We start from the raw sequence: 18,872 nt of genomic DNA on the forward strand, positions 1-18,872 counted from the left end.
AAAAAGAAGTAATTTTAGCAGCTATGAAAAGATGATCTAATGCGAAATCATATCATAATGACAGTGAATTAATGCAAGCTGCAGGAGGTCTCGTCAGTCGTTTTGTGGCGCTTTACAACACAGTGCCACCGCAAACCAAACCAAAAGCCTGACGAAAGCGACTACTGACTTTCGTCACTTCATAATCGAATAACAGTTGTGCAATTTGAGATTTAATTTACGTATAACTCTCCCTCCACACATCTGCAGCATGAGGTGTCAAGACAATTTGGTTACGGACTTTAATGGTGTGTGCTAGGGTACTCAATTTCCATATTAACGGGCCTATCTTAGCGGCGGTCTTGCACTGCGAGCGGTGGCGAGCTCATTTACAGTGGAGGGTGGATCTGGGTGAAATTAGAGTAGATTACCATATTTAGATTTATTAGGTGCCCGTCACCGTGGAAACGGAGGAGCGTAGCAGCTTCTCGGGGAGGTGTGCATGTTTGATATGATTAACATCTGTGATGGATGAGCTGTCCAACGGCCCTCAATTAAACAATAACTATTCCACTGGCTGGCCAATGACAAAGAAAGTCAAACAGTGTGTGCAAGTGCCTCACTGCCAAGTCAGCTGTCCACAGCTTGATGCAATCAGCATTGAATGGTCGGCGCACAGCCTCTACTTTCACATTGGAGGGCAGAGATAGTCACTTAGATTGGGCTACCGAGGACCCAGAGGGAACAGACAATCTAGCACTGTGGGATTTCACTGCACTGAGGGTAAAAAGAGAGATTGACTGAAACTAGCAGTTAGGAATGAGGAATTTTAGTTCAAGCAAACATACACAGAGAGCCAAATGGTCTTAAATGCGCTATACTGAACCAATAAAGTACAAGTAGCATTAACAGTAAAAGGCTAAAATCTATTGTAAGGCATGGGCCACATTGCAGTCAAAACTTAATTTGCTGAAACAATAAAACATTGGGACTTCATCGACTACCACCATATGTAGCAAAAACCTAACTAAGTCCTAATAAAACTATACATAAAGTACACTAACATTTAATAGTTTGAGGTCAGTAAAATTTAGTAAGAAAATATGCATTAAATAGATCAAAACTGACAGTAAATATATTTATAATCTTGTAAAAGATTTCCATTTCAAATAAATGCTGTTCTTTTGAACTTTCTATTCATAAAAGAATCCTAGAAAAATGTGTCACGGTTTCCATAAAAATATTATGCAGCACAACTGTTTTAAACGTTGATAATAATAAGAAATTATTTTGAGCACCAAATCAGCACATTAGAATGATTTCTGAAGGATCACGTGATGCCAAAAACTGGAGTAATGATGGTGAAAATTCAGCTTGAACATCACAGGAATAAATTACATTTTAAAATATATTAAAATAGAAATTTTCAATTGTAATATAATTTCATAATATTACTGTATTTTTGATCAAATAAATGAGAAATCGTACTGAATGCCAATTTTTGAACGGTAGTGTAACTCAAACAAATAGCTCACATTATCATGGTAAATGAACACTTTTTAAATATATTTTACTGTATTTAGTGATATGAGTACAGCAATTGCTCATTAAGGCAACCCTCATCAACCTACAAGCTCCACTCTTCAGCACAATAGTAACTCAAAATTAAAATTATTCAGAAAATGATTAAAGGTTCATTAAAAGTCACATCCTTCCGCTACAAAATATAGTCCCTGTCATGTAAGCCTGTATTAACCAATCAGCATCTAGAACCAGACCTATTTATACTATATACCTCAGAAAATTTGCCACACCAGGGCCAGTGGAATCAGTTTGCATGAATTTCACTCAGTGGCAGCACAGAAGAGTGTCATGAAGTTTTTGCAGGGATAATCTCCTTGGAGCAACCTGGGTTTAAGTGTCTTCTTCAAGGGCACAATGGTGATCACTTCATTCTTGTGGTATAAAACCAGCAACCTTTCAGTTGCCAGCCCAAACTGTAACCACAATACCACAGCTACTGTAGGACCTCAATCCTTGAGAAGAGAGAGAACGTAAATACAGATCACGTAGGGTGATTTTTAATTCTATGTGAATCATAACCATAACGTCTCAGGCTGCCAGCACGTGTTTAAAATTGTTTAATAACGTCATGCATGAGGATTAAGCGTTTTAATAGACTCCTGGAATGAATTTAGAGGAGTTTGTCTTATGGAAGAGCAATAAAGTGAAACAGAGAGAATCCATAAGATATCACAGCAGATGTCACACATCTACTGTAAGTGCATGACCTCTCTGAAGTGGTGCCCAATGTTTATGCAGAGTCCAGAGGGTGACAGATGGGTTCGCACTCGACTCTTACATTTTATGAGAGGATCTATTAGAATATGTCATCTTCTCCACTCAGCCTTGCCAGTGGAGAGATTTGGTCATGGTCACAAGGCCCCTATATCCACAGTGTGTTAAGTGAGAGGGATTAGCAAGTTCAATGCCAGAGGAAAACAAACTTCTCAGGTTTCACAGATGGGGAATTCACAAGTCTTTATGGAGACACATTTTTAATGTAATGAAGACAGAGGGACAACAGAAGATGTACATTAAGTTATTAACCTTCATACACGGAAGAGTGGGATAAGCCGTGCCACTTTTTACTTAAGTTGTAATTTAGGAAAGTAGAAATGAGACAAAGGAGATATACCTAATTATATTTCAAGATTTCTGATATTAAATTAAAAGAGCTATAATCTAGCACACTTACAAATGCTTCATTCTAAAGGTCTTGTTTTGCTGCATATTAATTGCAATTAAATTAACTTAAACCAGAGAGAGGGTAAATAAATTCATCTGAATGGAATAAAATGTATTGTATATAAAAATAACATTTTATAATAGTACTAGTAATAATATTTGATGCATCTGGACGCAAAGTGTGTTATTGGCACAATAGTCCTATATGCACAAAATAAATATTCCTAGTTTCCCACACAACCAGATACAGGTTAAAGCTTGAGAAAACGTGCATACGCAAGTATGCAAACACAAAAGTTTCTCGCTACACAAGCTGGATGTCACTTGCAGAAAATGATTCATAATGCAATGCACACGCAAAATACACATTACATTCTCAGCGCTTCCACACGGACCACTAAATGAGGCATCAGCATAAACTGGCCAAATGTAGATTTGATCTTCTTGGCCTCAAAGTATAAAGTGATCAGTTAATTGAAAAAATTCAGTTATGTGGGACTGTCAAGTTCACTCATCTTAATTTAACTTAGTTTATTACTTAATAATTTTAAGGCAAGTTAAAAAAAATTTAAGTTAAGGCCATCCTTAAAAATATTCTTGTTTGCCGTAACCCGACCGACCCTGTCAATTTAGTACCGACCCAATTATTTATTTATTTTCCCTTTTAGTCCGACCGACTTGCCGGTTGTAAACTTGCGTTAAGACCGACCAATTTTTTTTTAACTCTTCAAACAACTAATACAAATGCAATAAAATAATATTAGTTATTAAGTATTGTGAATATAAATTGCTTAGACATATATACAAACATAAGCTACGTTCTTTCTTTTAAATAAAAACTCGTGGCGCGTCATTATGTTTACACCAGGTTTACGCATGTCACACGGCCTGCAGGCTAAGATCGCTCCTTTTCATTCACTGTCAATGGTTCGCGCTTGGTAATGATGGCTGCGGCTTTACTCTAAAGATTATTTAATTTTTATATGTTGTTGATTATGGTTTATTAAAAAATAAACATGTGAAAGCGTGTTATATAGGCTACATGTCATGTTTTAGTCAGTAATGACGACGCTACTGCAACACGCATCGCCGCAGATGAGAAGCTAAGCATCAACGTGCTATCGCAAATCAAAGTGAAAGTAAGTCGCAGATGCTTAACACACGATCATCTTCATTAAATGTAAAGAAACGAAATGATCTTACCAGGGCTGTTTCCGCTTTCTCTTATTGCGGGCTTTGATTCAGAAATTTTAGCTGTTGACCAATAAAATAATAACTGTTGCTTTCGGTGCACTGCATTAAATCTGCATATAGCGGGAATTAAAGATCGGTTATATCCGCAAAAAAACAACAACACACATCTATGTAACCAGGTGTAAATAATTGAATCGTTTTGATCAATCAGATTGCAATCCGATCAGAGAAAACGCAAAGTGGCCTGGTGTAAACAGCCCCTAGACATCGGTGAAAAATGTTCTCTCAAGACCCCCCCGTCCCCGATTTTTTTTTTATTATTAAAAAAATATACTTTTTTATATTATTTTTTATATATATATAAAAAATAGACCTACCTACCGACCCTTTTTTTCTTTTTTTTTGCTGTTACTGCAAACCAAAATATTTTTAAGGATGGCCTAAGTCAACTGATCACTTTTTACAGTGTTACCCAAATAACCTTTTCTTTTTCTTCTTTTTTTTTAAAGCAGAGGGCTGAACCTAACGCTTTTTTCGAGTAGGTGACGCTGCGACTGTCTCCAGTCCCCTCTCATCACGGGTTTATGCGTAATGAAGCAGAAGGGGACAGAGTTCAGAAGAAGTTCAGCTCACTGCTAATCATGCTTTCCTCGCATTCTGGCAATTGCAAACACTCTGAAGGCGCTGTCATTGTAAAACCCTTGAAACTACTGGTTCAAGCTGGCCTCTTATATAACCTTTTGCACTGAAGATCAATTCTTTGTCTAAAGGAAAATGAAATGTGCTGGAAATGCTCAGGAGGTTCCTTTGCCAAACTATAGTGTTTTGCCAAGCACATTTAGCCATATTTTGCTGCATTGTCGGGAACTTACCATATCAATTGCAGGTTTGACGCAAATAAATAATGTTTGCAAGCCTTCTTCTTTACACAAGGATGACCTCAGAGGATAGACTTGGCTCCTCTATTGATTAGAAAGTTTTGTTCCGTAACACTGCGTCTTTTGTAGTTTAAGTTTATGTGTTTGATATGCATCTCAAGTATACAAGGCTTATATTTAACAGTGCATTCAAGTTTCAAATCAGGGACTAATCCTCTAATATGGCTTATTTCTGTTTTGGGACCAACCCAAAATGCTTACTGATATACCCTCCATAAAATCCAGATTTTTTTTTTTTAATTCTCTTTGTCATAGCTAACCCTGTGCAGAAAGGTTTCATCCCCAAATCTCCATTTGCACTGTGAGTGACAGAGTGAGTGAGCTCTTACATAACTAACCTCTTTACGTCCACTGTGAATGACAGTCGTGCCTTTGCCAACAGACAGGAATTTACTTGTTTTGTGTGTGTGTGTGTGTGTGTGTGTGTGTGTGTGTGTGTGTGTGTGTGTGTGTGTGTGTGTGTGTGTGTGTGTGTGTGTGTGTGTGTGTGTGTGTGTGTGTGTGAGACTGCTAAACGTTAAATAACAGGGACAGCATTTGTACCCCATGGAGGGAAAAAGCAGTTGATCAGTATCCGATTCTTTCATCTGTTTATCATTTATTATCTAATTTCTTAGATAATGTTATCTAAGACTTCCAAAAATATGGTGCAACACAGGGCCTAATATTTTTGCCTCTAAATATTTTTCTCTGTAAACAAACAGATAAACAAATTCACAGTGGGGAAAAAAAAGGTACTTAACCTTCAGAAAATGTTGCCAATCAAACTCAAGGGGACAAATTAAACAATATATATAATGAGCTGTTTTATTTTCTATTTATTTTGTTTTCACTATCTGTTCTCAAAATGTTTGCAATGTTGTACCTATTTTATCATTATTTTAAATGTAAACAATATTAATAAAAAAATAAAATCATATTTACAGTAATATATAGGGTCCAACGGGGATAAAGGCGCATTTGACTTTATTCTCTTTTAAACCACTAGATGACACAAAAATTCAGCTCAGCACTTTTCTTAACAACCGCTTTTAATTATGCACGTGGACATTTGGCTGATCCTTGACACGATCGCGGACAGCAATGCAAAGTTGATTCTGCACTAATTTGATCTAAAATTTAATGCTTTTTAAAATGTTGTAGATTTAAGTAGCAAATGAGAATCGCTAAAATTATTGAATACATTTTGAGACAAATGTCTTGTTAATAGTATGGTATTTGGGGTAAAAGGCGCCCCTGCTGTCGGGGCGAAAGGCACAATAAATAACATTATAAGAAACAGCTGGCTGACTTTTCCATTTGTTGACATGACATGGTCAGATTCAGATCATAAATATCATATATTAAGTTGGGAGATAATCACCATATTTATAATAAAACCATCATATTTAAAAATATAATATTAATCATTTAATATAATAAAATATATTTATTGTTACTATTAAATATTCGTGGGATGTCATCCAATGCTTCAGAATCTTTACTTTTTTCAGATAATTTTGTTTCTGTATTTTAAAATAAATGTATTTTAAAGACAGTATATTTATAACAAAAATTAATTCATTTATTTATCCAAAAAAAAAAAAAATAAATAATAATACTATAATAATATTATATTATATTATATATTTATGGTCAATTATATTTTTTATTTCAGTATCTATAAATAGGTAGTATCTATAAAAATGATTTAAATACAGTATTGATACTTTGCAGTCACATGATATCTGGCGGGCAACAAACGCGGTTAGTGCATCCACAACAACTATCTGGCATGTCGTGTACACCTCAAAACACCAACTTTTGTATATTAAAACTGGCAACGTCCTGGCAAGATCCTTGATTAGTTTACTGGTTTTCGTTGCTAGAGAATGACGTTCTTGCCACCAGCCAGTACAACTGACGTCACATGCAAAGTATCAATTGAATATCTTGAAGGACATGTCTCTAATGCTCTATAATCATCAAAGTGTTTTGAAAGGTGCCATTTCTCTTTGATATTTCACTGGTATCATTTCGTAATAATTGAAATTTCATAGAAAACCTTTTGTAACCTATAATTTAATTTCTTAGATAACCTTGGAAAAGATTACTCCAGCAAATAAACTCTAGATGTATTTTACCTTAAATGAAACTAGCTGGAGCTGCAGTTGACCAAAAAGTGTTTTCCCCCAAGGGTTTGAATAGCATAGTAATACTATACTGTATGATGCCACAAGTCGTGGTAACACGAAACATAGCAGTGATGCCCTCCATTACATAAGCATCACAATGGATATATATATAAATAAAAAATAAGAAAACCACAGCATTTAACTGGAAGTAAAGACGTTGCTTATCTTTTTAGACTGGCTGAAGTTCATAACCCTTAATTACCCTGCAAGCTGTTGTTCAGAGGACTCCTGTTGCTATTGACAACATGGGAAAGTCTTTTTTCAGTGCTCTTTCTCTGTTAAAGGTGACGGTTTAAATGTTAAAGAAAGAAGGGTGTGACTATGACTAAGTCCTGTAAAAATGGCTGTAATTAAATTCACTGATTCCAACGCTGCAATTAAGTTCTGATATGGAAAACTAAATATAACCTTAATAGAGACCTGCAACTCTGATCAGCTTCTCACAAGCCTGAGTCACTGCATTATAAGAACAGTGTTGAAATAATCCTTCATTTAAATACTGAGCACTTTTGTTTAAAGTCACTGCATTGTTTTTTAAGCACTGCACTTTTTTAACTTTACTTTATAAAGTAAACTTTTACTTTTTACTTTATAAAGTAAAGTTCCATACACTTGTTTCAATAAAAGGACACATTTAGTCGCTAACCAACAAAAATCAGAGACTGTCACGAGATGTCAATGCATACTGTGTCAATCATCTTTAAACATTGCAAAGGCATAACTGGCACTATTGCAAGATCAGAGGAGATTGATGCAGTAATCAGTTAGCAAAGAGAAATAAAATCAAAATAGCTCAGTTTTGACAGAATTACCATGTGGAAACTATGACTAAACCTCCAGGCATCTATGTGTCATAATAACCACATAAAAAAATGGATTCTTGTTGATTTTTGACAATTTCATTTCCAGGACTTCATTATGACTTTTCCAGTCAGACTTTTAGAAATCATTTTATATGATTTGCAGTCTTGTTTATTTATTTTTTCTAGTATCTAATTGACTAGAAATTTAAGTATATATTATCTAAGTATACACTAGAAATGCTTATAGAAATATTTATATATTGTTTTTATGGCTATAATCATGTGATGCTACTGATCGATTAACCTGTCAGGTATATTTGTCGAGGATAAGTTGGGCTTGAAAACTTGAGCTTTTTATCTTAAGGTTTTTACTTCTGCATTTACTATTGCCACAGTTGCGTTCCTGGGGCAAAAACTATTAATTTCTTTCAGCCTGGCCTTCAGATGACTGTCAAATGTGAACTGAATCAGGACGTTGTCTGCATTCAAACAGAAAGGCGCTTAAAAGATAAGTGCGGATACACGTGCTATTGGAATTTGATCAGATCATTCCATCCAGCTCCTGAGGAAAACAAGCCCGAGCTGTTTGGATCTCACAGTGGTATGCATTTCCCACCATGCCATTAGAAACATCGGCATAAGAAATCTGCTATTGCAATCTGAGAAAAATGTTTGCGATGCAAGTGGAAACCTCATGATCAAACTGTTTTACTCACCAGTAAAGGAGGCCAAGGAACAGCAAGAAAAGGCCCACAGACACTGAGAGTCCACTCGCCTCGACTCCAAACCATTTCAGAATGTCAACTAACGGCTGCATGATGAGACCTGTGACTCTCAGCTCACCGCTGGCTTCCTGCACACAGAGACGATGCCAAACTAAATGCACTTAGAGTTCAAAGTATTTGTTATCTACACACTGTAACATCACAATATGAAAGTGAGCGAACAATTTTATCAGATCTTAATTAAAAAAAAAAAACAAGACAATTAAGTTAATATATAAGGTTGCACTTTATTTTTACAGTATGTGCACCTAAGAAAGTACTGGGTAATACAAGGTAGACATGGGTTAAGGTTAGGTTTAGGGTTGGTACAATTACTATGACAAGTACGTAGTATGTACGGGGAACTGACTGTAAAATAAAGTGCTACCTACCTGTCTTGTATAATGACAATTTAACATTCATCCATTAATTTATATATCCATATAAAGACATAACACACAAAGACACACTAAATAAAAGGGAAATTATGTGAATTACACTGCTAACTGCATAAAGCAACATAGCTAATATTGCACCACTGGGATTTAAACCTGTCTATATTTGCTTCTGCTAGCTAGCTAGCTGCTAGCTAACTAAACAAATAAAAACAAGAGGTGAAAGTTAATTTCGCTAGTTAAACAAACTGTTCCTTAATTTTTTTCACTGCAGTGTAAAATGAGCAATGAATGAACAAAACAAGTTGTCATCATACTTACCCTTTTTTAAGTGAAAAAAAGGCCTATATAAAATAGGCAAAGAAATCCAGCAGTTACCCAAGCAATATCTAGAATGAAAAAGAAGGAAAAAAAACACTTAGCAAAGAGCAACCACTCTAGAATTGTGCCAGAGAAGGTTCAAAAAGTTCTATGCTAAACAGAATCAGAGGATGAGGATGGAAACACTGCCCTGTGACACTTTACCCATTCACCTCATTCACATTTTCAGTGGTTAAGATCATTACAAAATGTAAATGGTTAACAAGCTCAGAAGTTGCAACAGTCAAGTTAATAAATAAATAAAATAAATATAAAAATCAATAAAACTACAAGAACTATAAAAAAACACAAAACCTATATATTTATATTTATTTTTTACAGGATTTATACTTTTATACTGTAAGACACAGAATACAATTAGATTATATTAGATGATGCTAACTCACTTCAGCGAGCAAAAAAACAAACAATCAGATTCCTTCAACCTTCTTATATGAGCACTTTATTTTTCACTGTTTCTCTGTGTGATCTTGCATGTTTGATGCTCTAATCTGTACATTGTCATATGCGTCTTACAGCTTTATGATTTCTCTAACATGCATGTCTCTAAATCCCAAAGGCTCTTGATAGTGAACAAGAGGCCCTGAGGTATATATGACATACGTCATCTACATTGTGATGATGCTCTTCCAAGTCAGTGTGGAGGTGCAGTAAATCTCTTTGAGCTGTACACCTCCCAGAGCACACCAGCTTAATTTAAAGAATGCTTACATTCTGTTAATAATTACATCCTCTTAAAGTTTAACGCTGAAGTTCTTGCGAGCATGGCTGACATTATATTATCAATAACAAAACACCGAGAGCATTTAAGGACTTCGACCAATGTGCAAAAGGGCCAAATATCACATGCGTACTGATTAGACAGAGATAAGACATATAACAATAATGATCATGAGGAATATATTAAGCCGCATAACTGAAGTAAAAAGATTATTAATGTGCATGATTTGTCATGATTGTCATGACAAAGAAAGAAAAAAAAACATAAATATTGTGTTCGTCCATTTTATTTTATTTTTCAAGGGTTGATTGCTGTTTAAAATTTAGTGGCAACATTGTGTTTCTGTTGCTCCAATACAAAAAATTAAGAATAAGTTCAATATGTCACGTCACATTTCCCCCGTTGTTTTGAAATCCTTACAGCAGTTTAGGTTACGTAAGATGACTGAGCAGCAGCGGTCATGTTCTCTACTAACAATCTTTGCGGTTTCTCGAGTCAATCTGGAATGTTACAGTGTTATGAAAATATTAGGTGAACGCGACATTGAATGATATAAACAACGCGCTTACCCTGCGTTACCCAACAACCGCTTGCGATGACACGGAGGCGTTCTGGAACTTGTAGTTTTATGCGTCTGGGGAAAAAAAAAACCTCCACGCAATGGCTTGTGGTACTTGTAGTTTGCATCGATGACTAGTAAAATAGAAATGTACAGTTCTTTATTTAAAATAAATAAATTGTCAAGCAAGAAAAGTGAGCATGAAATTTAATGTTTAGTTATTATCCCCACATTTAATTGAAAAATATGGAACAACATACTATAAAATAATTTCTTAAAACAGTTAATTCATATTGCGTCAGTTTATAGCCCGTTTGCCACAGATATGAGCTATATTTGGTTGTCTTGCATTTTAAAATAGCCTATTGTTTTGTGTGGAAAACTTGCATGACCTCTTGAAGATCACTGTTTTGTTTTGTTATAGCTGACCAATAACTCATTTCTGTATGAATCTGTTCAATCCTTTATCAGTATTATTATTATTATTATTTAGCTTTAAAAATAAACATACAAAGATATGTTATACATAATTAGCTGGATGCATCCAGCTCATGTTACATTACAGCATTTACTGTCATATTACATTTTTAAATCTATACAATAAATAAATAAATCTAAAACAGGGGTGATAGGCTAGATGTTATCCTTGCTTTATGCAAATACAATTTCCCATGCAATATTATCTTTTGTATTTACTCAACAACTATGGAAAAGTCAGTGTTACAGTCTAAAACAATAGCATGGGTTCATCTACGTAACCTAGTTATTTTATGAAATGCACATATTATGTAGGCATATTAAAAATGGATATATGGTTCCAGAAATCTCGAGAGTAATAAATGATAAAGAGATTACATCTCTATAATCCCATTCTTATGGACTTTATTCTGCGCAATTCCAGTCCAACCTGCAAAAAACAAAACAAAAAAAAAACCGATGGATATAATCAATATTTTGAATGCAATAATCAAATCTTACCGTTTTTTAATCAAACACGTTATTGTTAATATAATAGTCTGACACCTAAAAATAGAGAAAGATATTGATACAACAATTCTGTCAATGTTTTTTAATAGTCTTTATTTATTTATTTATTATTGTTGCAGTAGAAGCATTAAAGATAAAAATATATGGGTATGGTATCATACTAAGTCATTTTGGTACTTAATCTTTGAAAATTTAAATCCGTTTGGATGCATACCTACTGTAGCCTACCAATACCATTCATTCAGTATATCAAAGTACCACGGTATTAACATCTTATACCATTACTATACCATGTTATCATCAAAGTAAGGAATCAATACATGTCATATGAGTGGTATTTTGACAGAATTCGCTTTTTTCAGAAGGGTAGGCTAATATGAACCTGATCGAGTAGATCGTCGTTTGATTTAGCGACCCTGTTCAACGCGATCGCTTGTCTCGTCATTCGATTACAACGCAAAGTCGCTCCGTTCCACACTCGCTCGTTTCTCTCATTGCAACTTTTGCAGGCACTCACTCCACAGACATGATCACCAGCTGAAGCCAAGACCTGCAATTTGGCTCTCTTTTGGAGCCAAAACAGCATCGAGACCCGTGGAGTTAAGTTGCTGACATCCTTTTTTCATCACTCACCCGGGGCCGATTATTAAATAAAAATTCTGGATGTGATTTTCCAACCTTTTATCCTTTTTCTCTCCCCCGATGAACTGGGTTAGTAATGCAGGAGACAGCAGCGATTCTGTCCGCGGCTCAAGATGGCAGATTTTTATTGAGTTGTGAACAGTGCTGTCGCTTCATTTTTTGCCATGAATAACAGTAATCCTTGCACCGATGGCCCCTGTATACGAAGGTAAGATCTACTGCCTTTACGGGGGTGAAATTAATGTCAGACCTGCACATAATTGACTAACATTATTCACTCTCTCTGCAGAGAGACCGTCGGGTCTGAGGTTTATTATTACCAATATGTTTCTTGTGTCAGAGAGAATGATTTATCAAACCTTAGCTTTATGTACTAGTTGTTGAATTCGTCCAGGATTATTGTGGATTAAGACTAACATGTATTTGAAACCGCGAACCTCCCTCTGTTTCATTGTGCAGTGCTGTCTCTTCACCTAATGTTTATTCTTAGAGGCTATCATTACAAAATATCACGGTTTTATAATAGATGGCTATGTTCATACTATATAAAATTGATAATTGATCTATTTTGGTAATATACGAAACTGAAAGGGAAAAGTGGATATGAAGCAAACAGGCAGTATGCAACCTATAGAGCTTGATTGTAAATTAGTATTTACATCTTGGATTTGCACTTATTCTTTTCTTATTTTACTATTATGTGACTTGTTATGGTATTGATAATGCACAGTATGGGTTGTAATGGTTTTATACTAACAATACACTGCAGTGGTGACTAATCCTTGTGCAGGTATGCTTTATATATAATAGGAAAGATATAGTGCATAGCATACTTTTTACTTTTTTTTTTTTATAATTTTTTTGTTCGCAGCGAGGGGTGAAATCGATTTACCAACAGCCTAAAAAGCTGTTTTTGTTCTCCAGAGAGTATCCCGAGGTCACTTACAGGGTTAGTTCACCTCGAAAATTAATTCTGTCATCATTTACTCACCTAAACCTCTTTGACTTTCTTTTTTTCCCGTGGAGATTTTAGATCGAATGTTAGTGACCGACAGCATTAGTCACTATTTACTTGCATTGTATAGCCTATGCAAACAAAGATGAAATGAAAGTGAATGGGGATTGAGACTGACATATGTCTAGTCATACAGGTTTGGAATGTCATGAGGACTTTCTGAGTATGAGATAATTTACATTTTTGGATAAACTATCCCTTTAAGGCTGTGTCTGGAATCTGTGTGCTACCTACCTAGACAAAATTTTTGGGGATCATAGGTGCATCTGTAGCTTTTTGGGGCATTATACTATTGGTGCCTTCCGAGTCTGTGCTTAAAAATACTGTCGGTAGTCAGTTCACTATAGGCACTGCCTGTGGTTGAGTTTGGTTTCAGAATCATATTGAGAATGAATCCTATTCCGTCTGGTTTTAGCTCATAATTTGGACAAAGACGAAGCCGTGCATTTGTACGAAAGTGCCCTGAAAATCTCAGAGGTGCCATGCCACCCTTTAGACAGCATAAGGATTGCGTTTATCCTCTTCAATTTCTCAATATTTCCGATTGATTACCCATGCTCCCTCTGCTGGTGATAGCAACCACTCCCACCCCTCTCACCTGAATTTTTTTTTTAAATCGGTGTCTGTCTTTTAGATTATTTGCACAAAATGAATAAGCAATACTTTGTAATATTTGCCCTAAGAACTATGCAGTTAAAGCAAGTGGGAAGACATGTAAACTTTTACTCGACAGTTCTACAACTTTCTCAATTGATTAGATTTTACTTGACTCATGAGATGGATGGATGGATAGATAAATAGATACTGCAGATGGATGGATGCTAAAATAGATACATCTTGTGGGATTGTAACATTTTAAGACCCTGAAGGTAACCTTATGGGACATCTGAAGACCCTCGAGGCTTGGCTCAGCCTTCATGTTACTTTAGAGGTTTGTTCTGGCGGCTGTATAAACAGCATCTCTTATGGGAATGTTCACCATGATCCCAAACAAAACCAAGTGAGCTCATTTAAGAAACAATCTGTGGGACTTTAACCTCATTGTTTAGTCAAACAGTGATGCTCATTATGGTGTAAAGAGAGATTTGCCATTTGGAAGTAATAGTTGATGTAGAAAAGACATTGATCTGGTGGTTTCTCTTTCTCTGCTCTTGCTTGTTATAGATGCATGCACACTTACAATGGAAATGTGGTGCAGCATCACACGTTTCCTTTACTGCCCATATGTCTTGTGTGATATTATGAATGTCATTATGTAGTTTTTATACTTCAGATGGCTAGTTGTGTGCTTTCCTTTGCTGTTTGTCATTCTGTGTTTCACTAGGGTTGTTTTCATTGAGTTACAAAAGAGAATTTTTACCTCATTACCTTACAAACACCTAATAATTGTTATTTGTTGCTTCTTGTGGTTTGAGCAACCAGTCCAATTTAATGGTAATATTTTGAGTGCATGTGAGGATGCATTAAAACTAGATAAAATGTCTGTTCATGCTTGTTTAGCATTTATTTACAGATTCCTCTGCTCATCTCATGGCTGTCAGATGCGAGTATTGTTCGCTAAGGCACATGCGTGCGCGCTGCATTGAGCTCTTTTCAAAAAGCAGGAGTAAAAGACCTTTCAGTTTGTGAATAAATATCTGTTACTGCTCCAGTTTAGGGTACAGACTGTCCGTGGAGACGTTTGTAATGCCAGGCCATAGTGAGAGCTCTTTGTTGTTGCCTTTTCCCCTGCACTGATGTGTCTTTGTGGAGCGCTGTGGTGCAGGCTCAACGCTCTGGCCCCAGATTACTCTTCCGTATGGGACCGAGCCAGAGGAGTCTTGGCTCCTGGCCTCGTAACCCACACTGACATGTTGATAAATGCCTGATGTGAGGACCAGGACAACCTGTCTCTACGGCAGAAGGAAGCAAATGTTTAGCTTTGGAAATCTACAGACGGAAAAAGACACCTTGAGTCAGGCCTGGGCTTTTTCGATTTCTTTTTTCTCTTTATGTTTAGGGGTCATATGAGGTGGTTATTAATATTATTTCCATTAAGCTTAATCTTTAAAGGAATGGTTTATTAAAAATAAAACCTCTCCTTATTTCCTTATTTCTTTCTTTTCTGGAACACCAAAGGAAATGTTTTGCGGTATTTCCAAGCTGCACTATCCCGTACAACACAGATATATACGGTTCAAAAGTTTGAGGTACTTTAGCAAGGATTTGACCAAAAATGACAAATAATTTAGGTTTTAAACTTTTTATACATTAAACAATCTTAAAAAAAAAATTAGGCCTATTACGGTTTCCAGAAAAATATTAAGCACCACAACACATCTTGTGAACACAAGAGACTTCAAGCATAAGAATGTTACCGACCCTAAACTTTTGAATGTAGTATATAGTTACAAGAAACTTCCTATCCAAATGGCTTCTGCATTATATTCCATCTCCTCTGAAACCAATCTTTTAAAGACCCAGTATAATGGTCTTTATTGTCTAAACCATGTGATTAGTTTCTTTTAGATGATCTCTGCCAACTGTTTTTGCTTTTAGACCTTTAGAAACCTTCTTGGTTCCCCTGAGTTCGAGTTCGCTCCGCCATCTCCACTTGACGACTTGTCTGCTCTGCATCCTAATACAAAACAACCGTTCTAACGTGTCTTTCTGTTTTGGCGTAGTTGATTGATTGATTGTCCATAACTGATCTTAACCCATGCCCAAGGTCCAAGGTCTTTGCCAGTTAAGAATTGCAGGAAAATCCATAAGTTTGGAGGTCATTACCCCTCACTGAGTTTACATTGTTGGCCCCATTGATCAAGAGGAAGTGCTTCTTTGCAAGGACACTGACGCATTGTCACAACAGTCTCCCTTTGGCAGACGGACAAATGCCTGGTTCTCATAGCCCTCCACGTTTGAAAACCACAATGGCTGTCCAGGTCATTGGTCACTCTTAGAACTGGATGTTTCTAGTGCATTATACTCCTTACAGGACGTTTTTGCCTCACCGTGGGTCAATGAATGAACCGCAGTCTTACTGAATGTGATTATGCCGTCCACATCTTGTGCTCCTTTGAAGCCTGAGGGACATTTGAGCTCTCAGAACCTCAGTGGGGAAATGGCTCACAGGTGTGCTCTGGTGCCCAAGGGAGCAGAATTCTGGGATATGGGGGTTGGTTAGTTAATGGGGTCTGTCCTACTGACAGAAACCAAAAGTGTAGGGGAAAACGGGGCTTTGTGTTACTGAGGAGGGTGAGCTCATTAATTATTATTATAATAATTTATTTTGTATAGGTATTTGCTTTGCTTTGTATGTGAAGTGTACCAATTAGAAACTGAAATGTACAATATCAATGCACTGACAGAATCTAAATTGTATGCACTTGTGAATGTGTGATTTTAGAGATGTACTAATCTTTGATTTATCAAGAGAAAGACGTTAATGCCAAACTTATAAATGAAATCAAGCTGGGGCTATTAAAAGTAAAGTCATTTGCGCTCATTTGTGAATGGCTGTAATTATTTTCAAAGCTCAACATGTATGAAATATAAACACAGTGGATGTTTTGGCATTAGATGTTTCTCTCATGAACTGATTTATGTGGGTGCTGTCACAGGGATTTTGACCTCTAGAAGTCTCACAGGATGAAACCGTTAAAATTTCAAATTAAGTAAACGGCTTTAAATGTGATGGCTTTATATATTGAATGAATCTCTTTTATTATAAACACAATAAAAACAAACGTTGAATTCTATTAATTCAATATTCTGTAAACCTCAGAGGATTCGTAAACATCTGCATGTCTCTGAAGCTGTTCATTTGTAAAAGTGTTTACATTTCAGATGCTTTCAATATGCTGATATTGTATGTTTTATTGTCTATATGCCAACATATGAAAATGCTTGTTTGCTAGAGTTGGGATCAGTGGATAATTATTATAACCAGTTTTCATTTTTCGTTCTTACAGTGTTATCTTAGTGTTATTTATATACTGTAAGTATTTCAATTTAGTTAGTATTCATAAATATTTTAAATTGGCTGTATATTTAAATTTTTTCAGTTTTCATTTTAGTTTTGTTTCTGGCATTAGTTTTTGTATTAGTTGTTTAATATTTCGGTTGATTTTTATTTTAGTCATTTTAAACTTAAGTTAGCTGCCAAGGCAACATTTCTCTTTTTCATTTAAGTTTTTCATCTTATTTATATATTGTAATTTAATTTTTTTTTAGCTTCATTTCAATTAATTAATTCACTTTTTGGGGTGAATTTAATTCGAATGTTTGTTATTTTAGTTAACAAAACCCTGAGATTAACTGCAATTATTTCATTCTATTGAAGTCCTAGTTTTTAACTGTAGAAATAAACAAATCTGCATATTGTTTTGTGGTTAAAAAAAATACTTACAGATTAGTTCTTTCTCAATACTTTTAGCTTGTTCACTGATGGTTTTATGACACTGGTCTCTCTGGAACAATATCTATACATTATATTTAGTGTAAAGAAATAAATTAGAATTCATGTTTTTTCTTCAGGTTTATAAATCCAACTGTACTTTAATAATAGGAAGACAAAGATACACAAGTTTACTTAATATTTCTTATTTTTAAATTTTAATAATTGCTGTGGTTTTTGAACAATGCATATAATTGTGCAATAATAGCATCAATTTCTTAAGAATGCAAGTTGTCTATAATATCAAGCTTAAGTTTCACATGATATAAATAGGATTTTAGGTTACACTTTATTTTAAGGTGTCGTAGTTACATTGCGTAATATTAATTAACTGTACTTACTATAGAGTTAAGGTTAGGGTTTGGTTTAAGGTTAGTTACATGTAATTCTGTAATTATGCATCATTTACTGCTATAGGATGTACATGTAGTAACATGTAATTACATTACCTTAAAATAAAGTATTACCAGTTTTTATACATTAAAATATTTAGTTGCCTCGCAAAGGGATCATCATCACATTGCATTGCTCTCTCTCTCCAAGTTCTTATCTGTACGTCGTACGTCCCTCTTGGGCATCACAGCACATGACCTGCAGGCTGCATAATGGGATTTTATGATTTCATAATTAGCCTGTTTGCTGTGCTCATGTTGACTTGCGTAAGAATTTGTTATGCAACTCCCAGTTTAAATGACTAATTTGTGGTTCTCTGTTTGTGAAAGTTTTGGCATGACTGGCAACGATTAGGCCGCTATAAAGTTTGAGGGGGAGAGATGGCAGCGACGTTAGCCTGCGAGCTCTCGCCACATGCGCTCCGCTGAGGTGAGTTCAGCATGTGGAAACAGAAGGATCCAGCTGCAAGCCTCTCTGTGGTGCAGGCGTCAGATATGATGCAGCACCAAGGGCATTTTCAGACAATGCTGAGTGTCATACCTTTCTACACCCACACTTATCCTGCAGCACCGATGCATTCTGGGATATGTGGCGTGTTTACATGGTAAACAAAAGGTTTGCATTTAGTTGCCAGGCTTTGTCAACATACGGTCACTTTGTGAGGTAAACAAGCAGCAGTGAAAATGCAAAGGTAAACAGAAAAAATAAAAAAGGTGATAAAAGGGTAACTGCAACTTAATATTT

At 35.6% G+C, this 18,872-nt stretch overlaps 2 protein-coding genes across 4 annotated transcripts in view; one reads left to right on the plus strand and one right to left on the minus strand.

The window, feature by feature from the left end:
- The window catches only part of tbxas1 (thromboxane A synthase 1 (platelet)), a 71,826-nt gene extending 61,031 nt beyond the window's left edge, over positions 1 to 10,795 (minus strand). The window contains exons 1-3 of one of the 2 annotated variants that reach the window (XM_081373209.1): positions 10,667 to 10,795; positions 9,317 to 9,384; positions 8,553 to 8,689 (exon numbers count right to left, since the gene is read on the minus strand). In XM_081373209.1, coding sequence (XP_081229335.1) covers positions 8,553 to 8,653 — 101 coding nt within the window. In that variant the 5' untranslated portion in view covers positions 8,654 to 8,689; positions 9,317 to 9,384; positions 10,667 to 10,795. The remainder of the gene's footprint in view (positions 1 to 8,552; positions 8,690 to 9,316; positions 9,385 to 10,666) is intronic. The other variant, XM_081373210.1, reaches the window with a different exon arrangement.
- Positions 10,796 to 12,130: 1,335 nt separating this feature from the next.
- Positions 12,131 to 18,872, plus strand: part of hipk2 (homeodomain interacting protein kinase 2) — a 102,366-nt gene continuing 95,624 nt past the window's right edge. For both annotated transcript variants that reach the window (XM_081373195.1, XM_081373197.1), the window contains exon 1: positions 12,131 to 12,493. In XM_081373195.1, the coding sequence (XP_081229321.1) occupies positions 12,475 to 12,493 (19 nt within the window). In that variant the 5' untranslated portion in view covers positions 12,131 to 12,474. The remainder of the gene's footprint in view (positions 12,494 to 18,872) is intronic.

Source organism: Scardinius erythrophthalmus (assembly GCF_964197995.2).
Source record: "Scardinius erythrophthalmus genome assembly, chromosome: 8".
NCBI lineage: Eukaryota > Metazoa > Chordata > Actinopteri > Cypriniformes > Leuciscidae > Scardinius > Scardinius erythrophthalmus.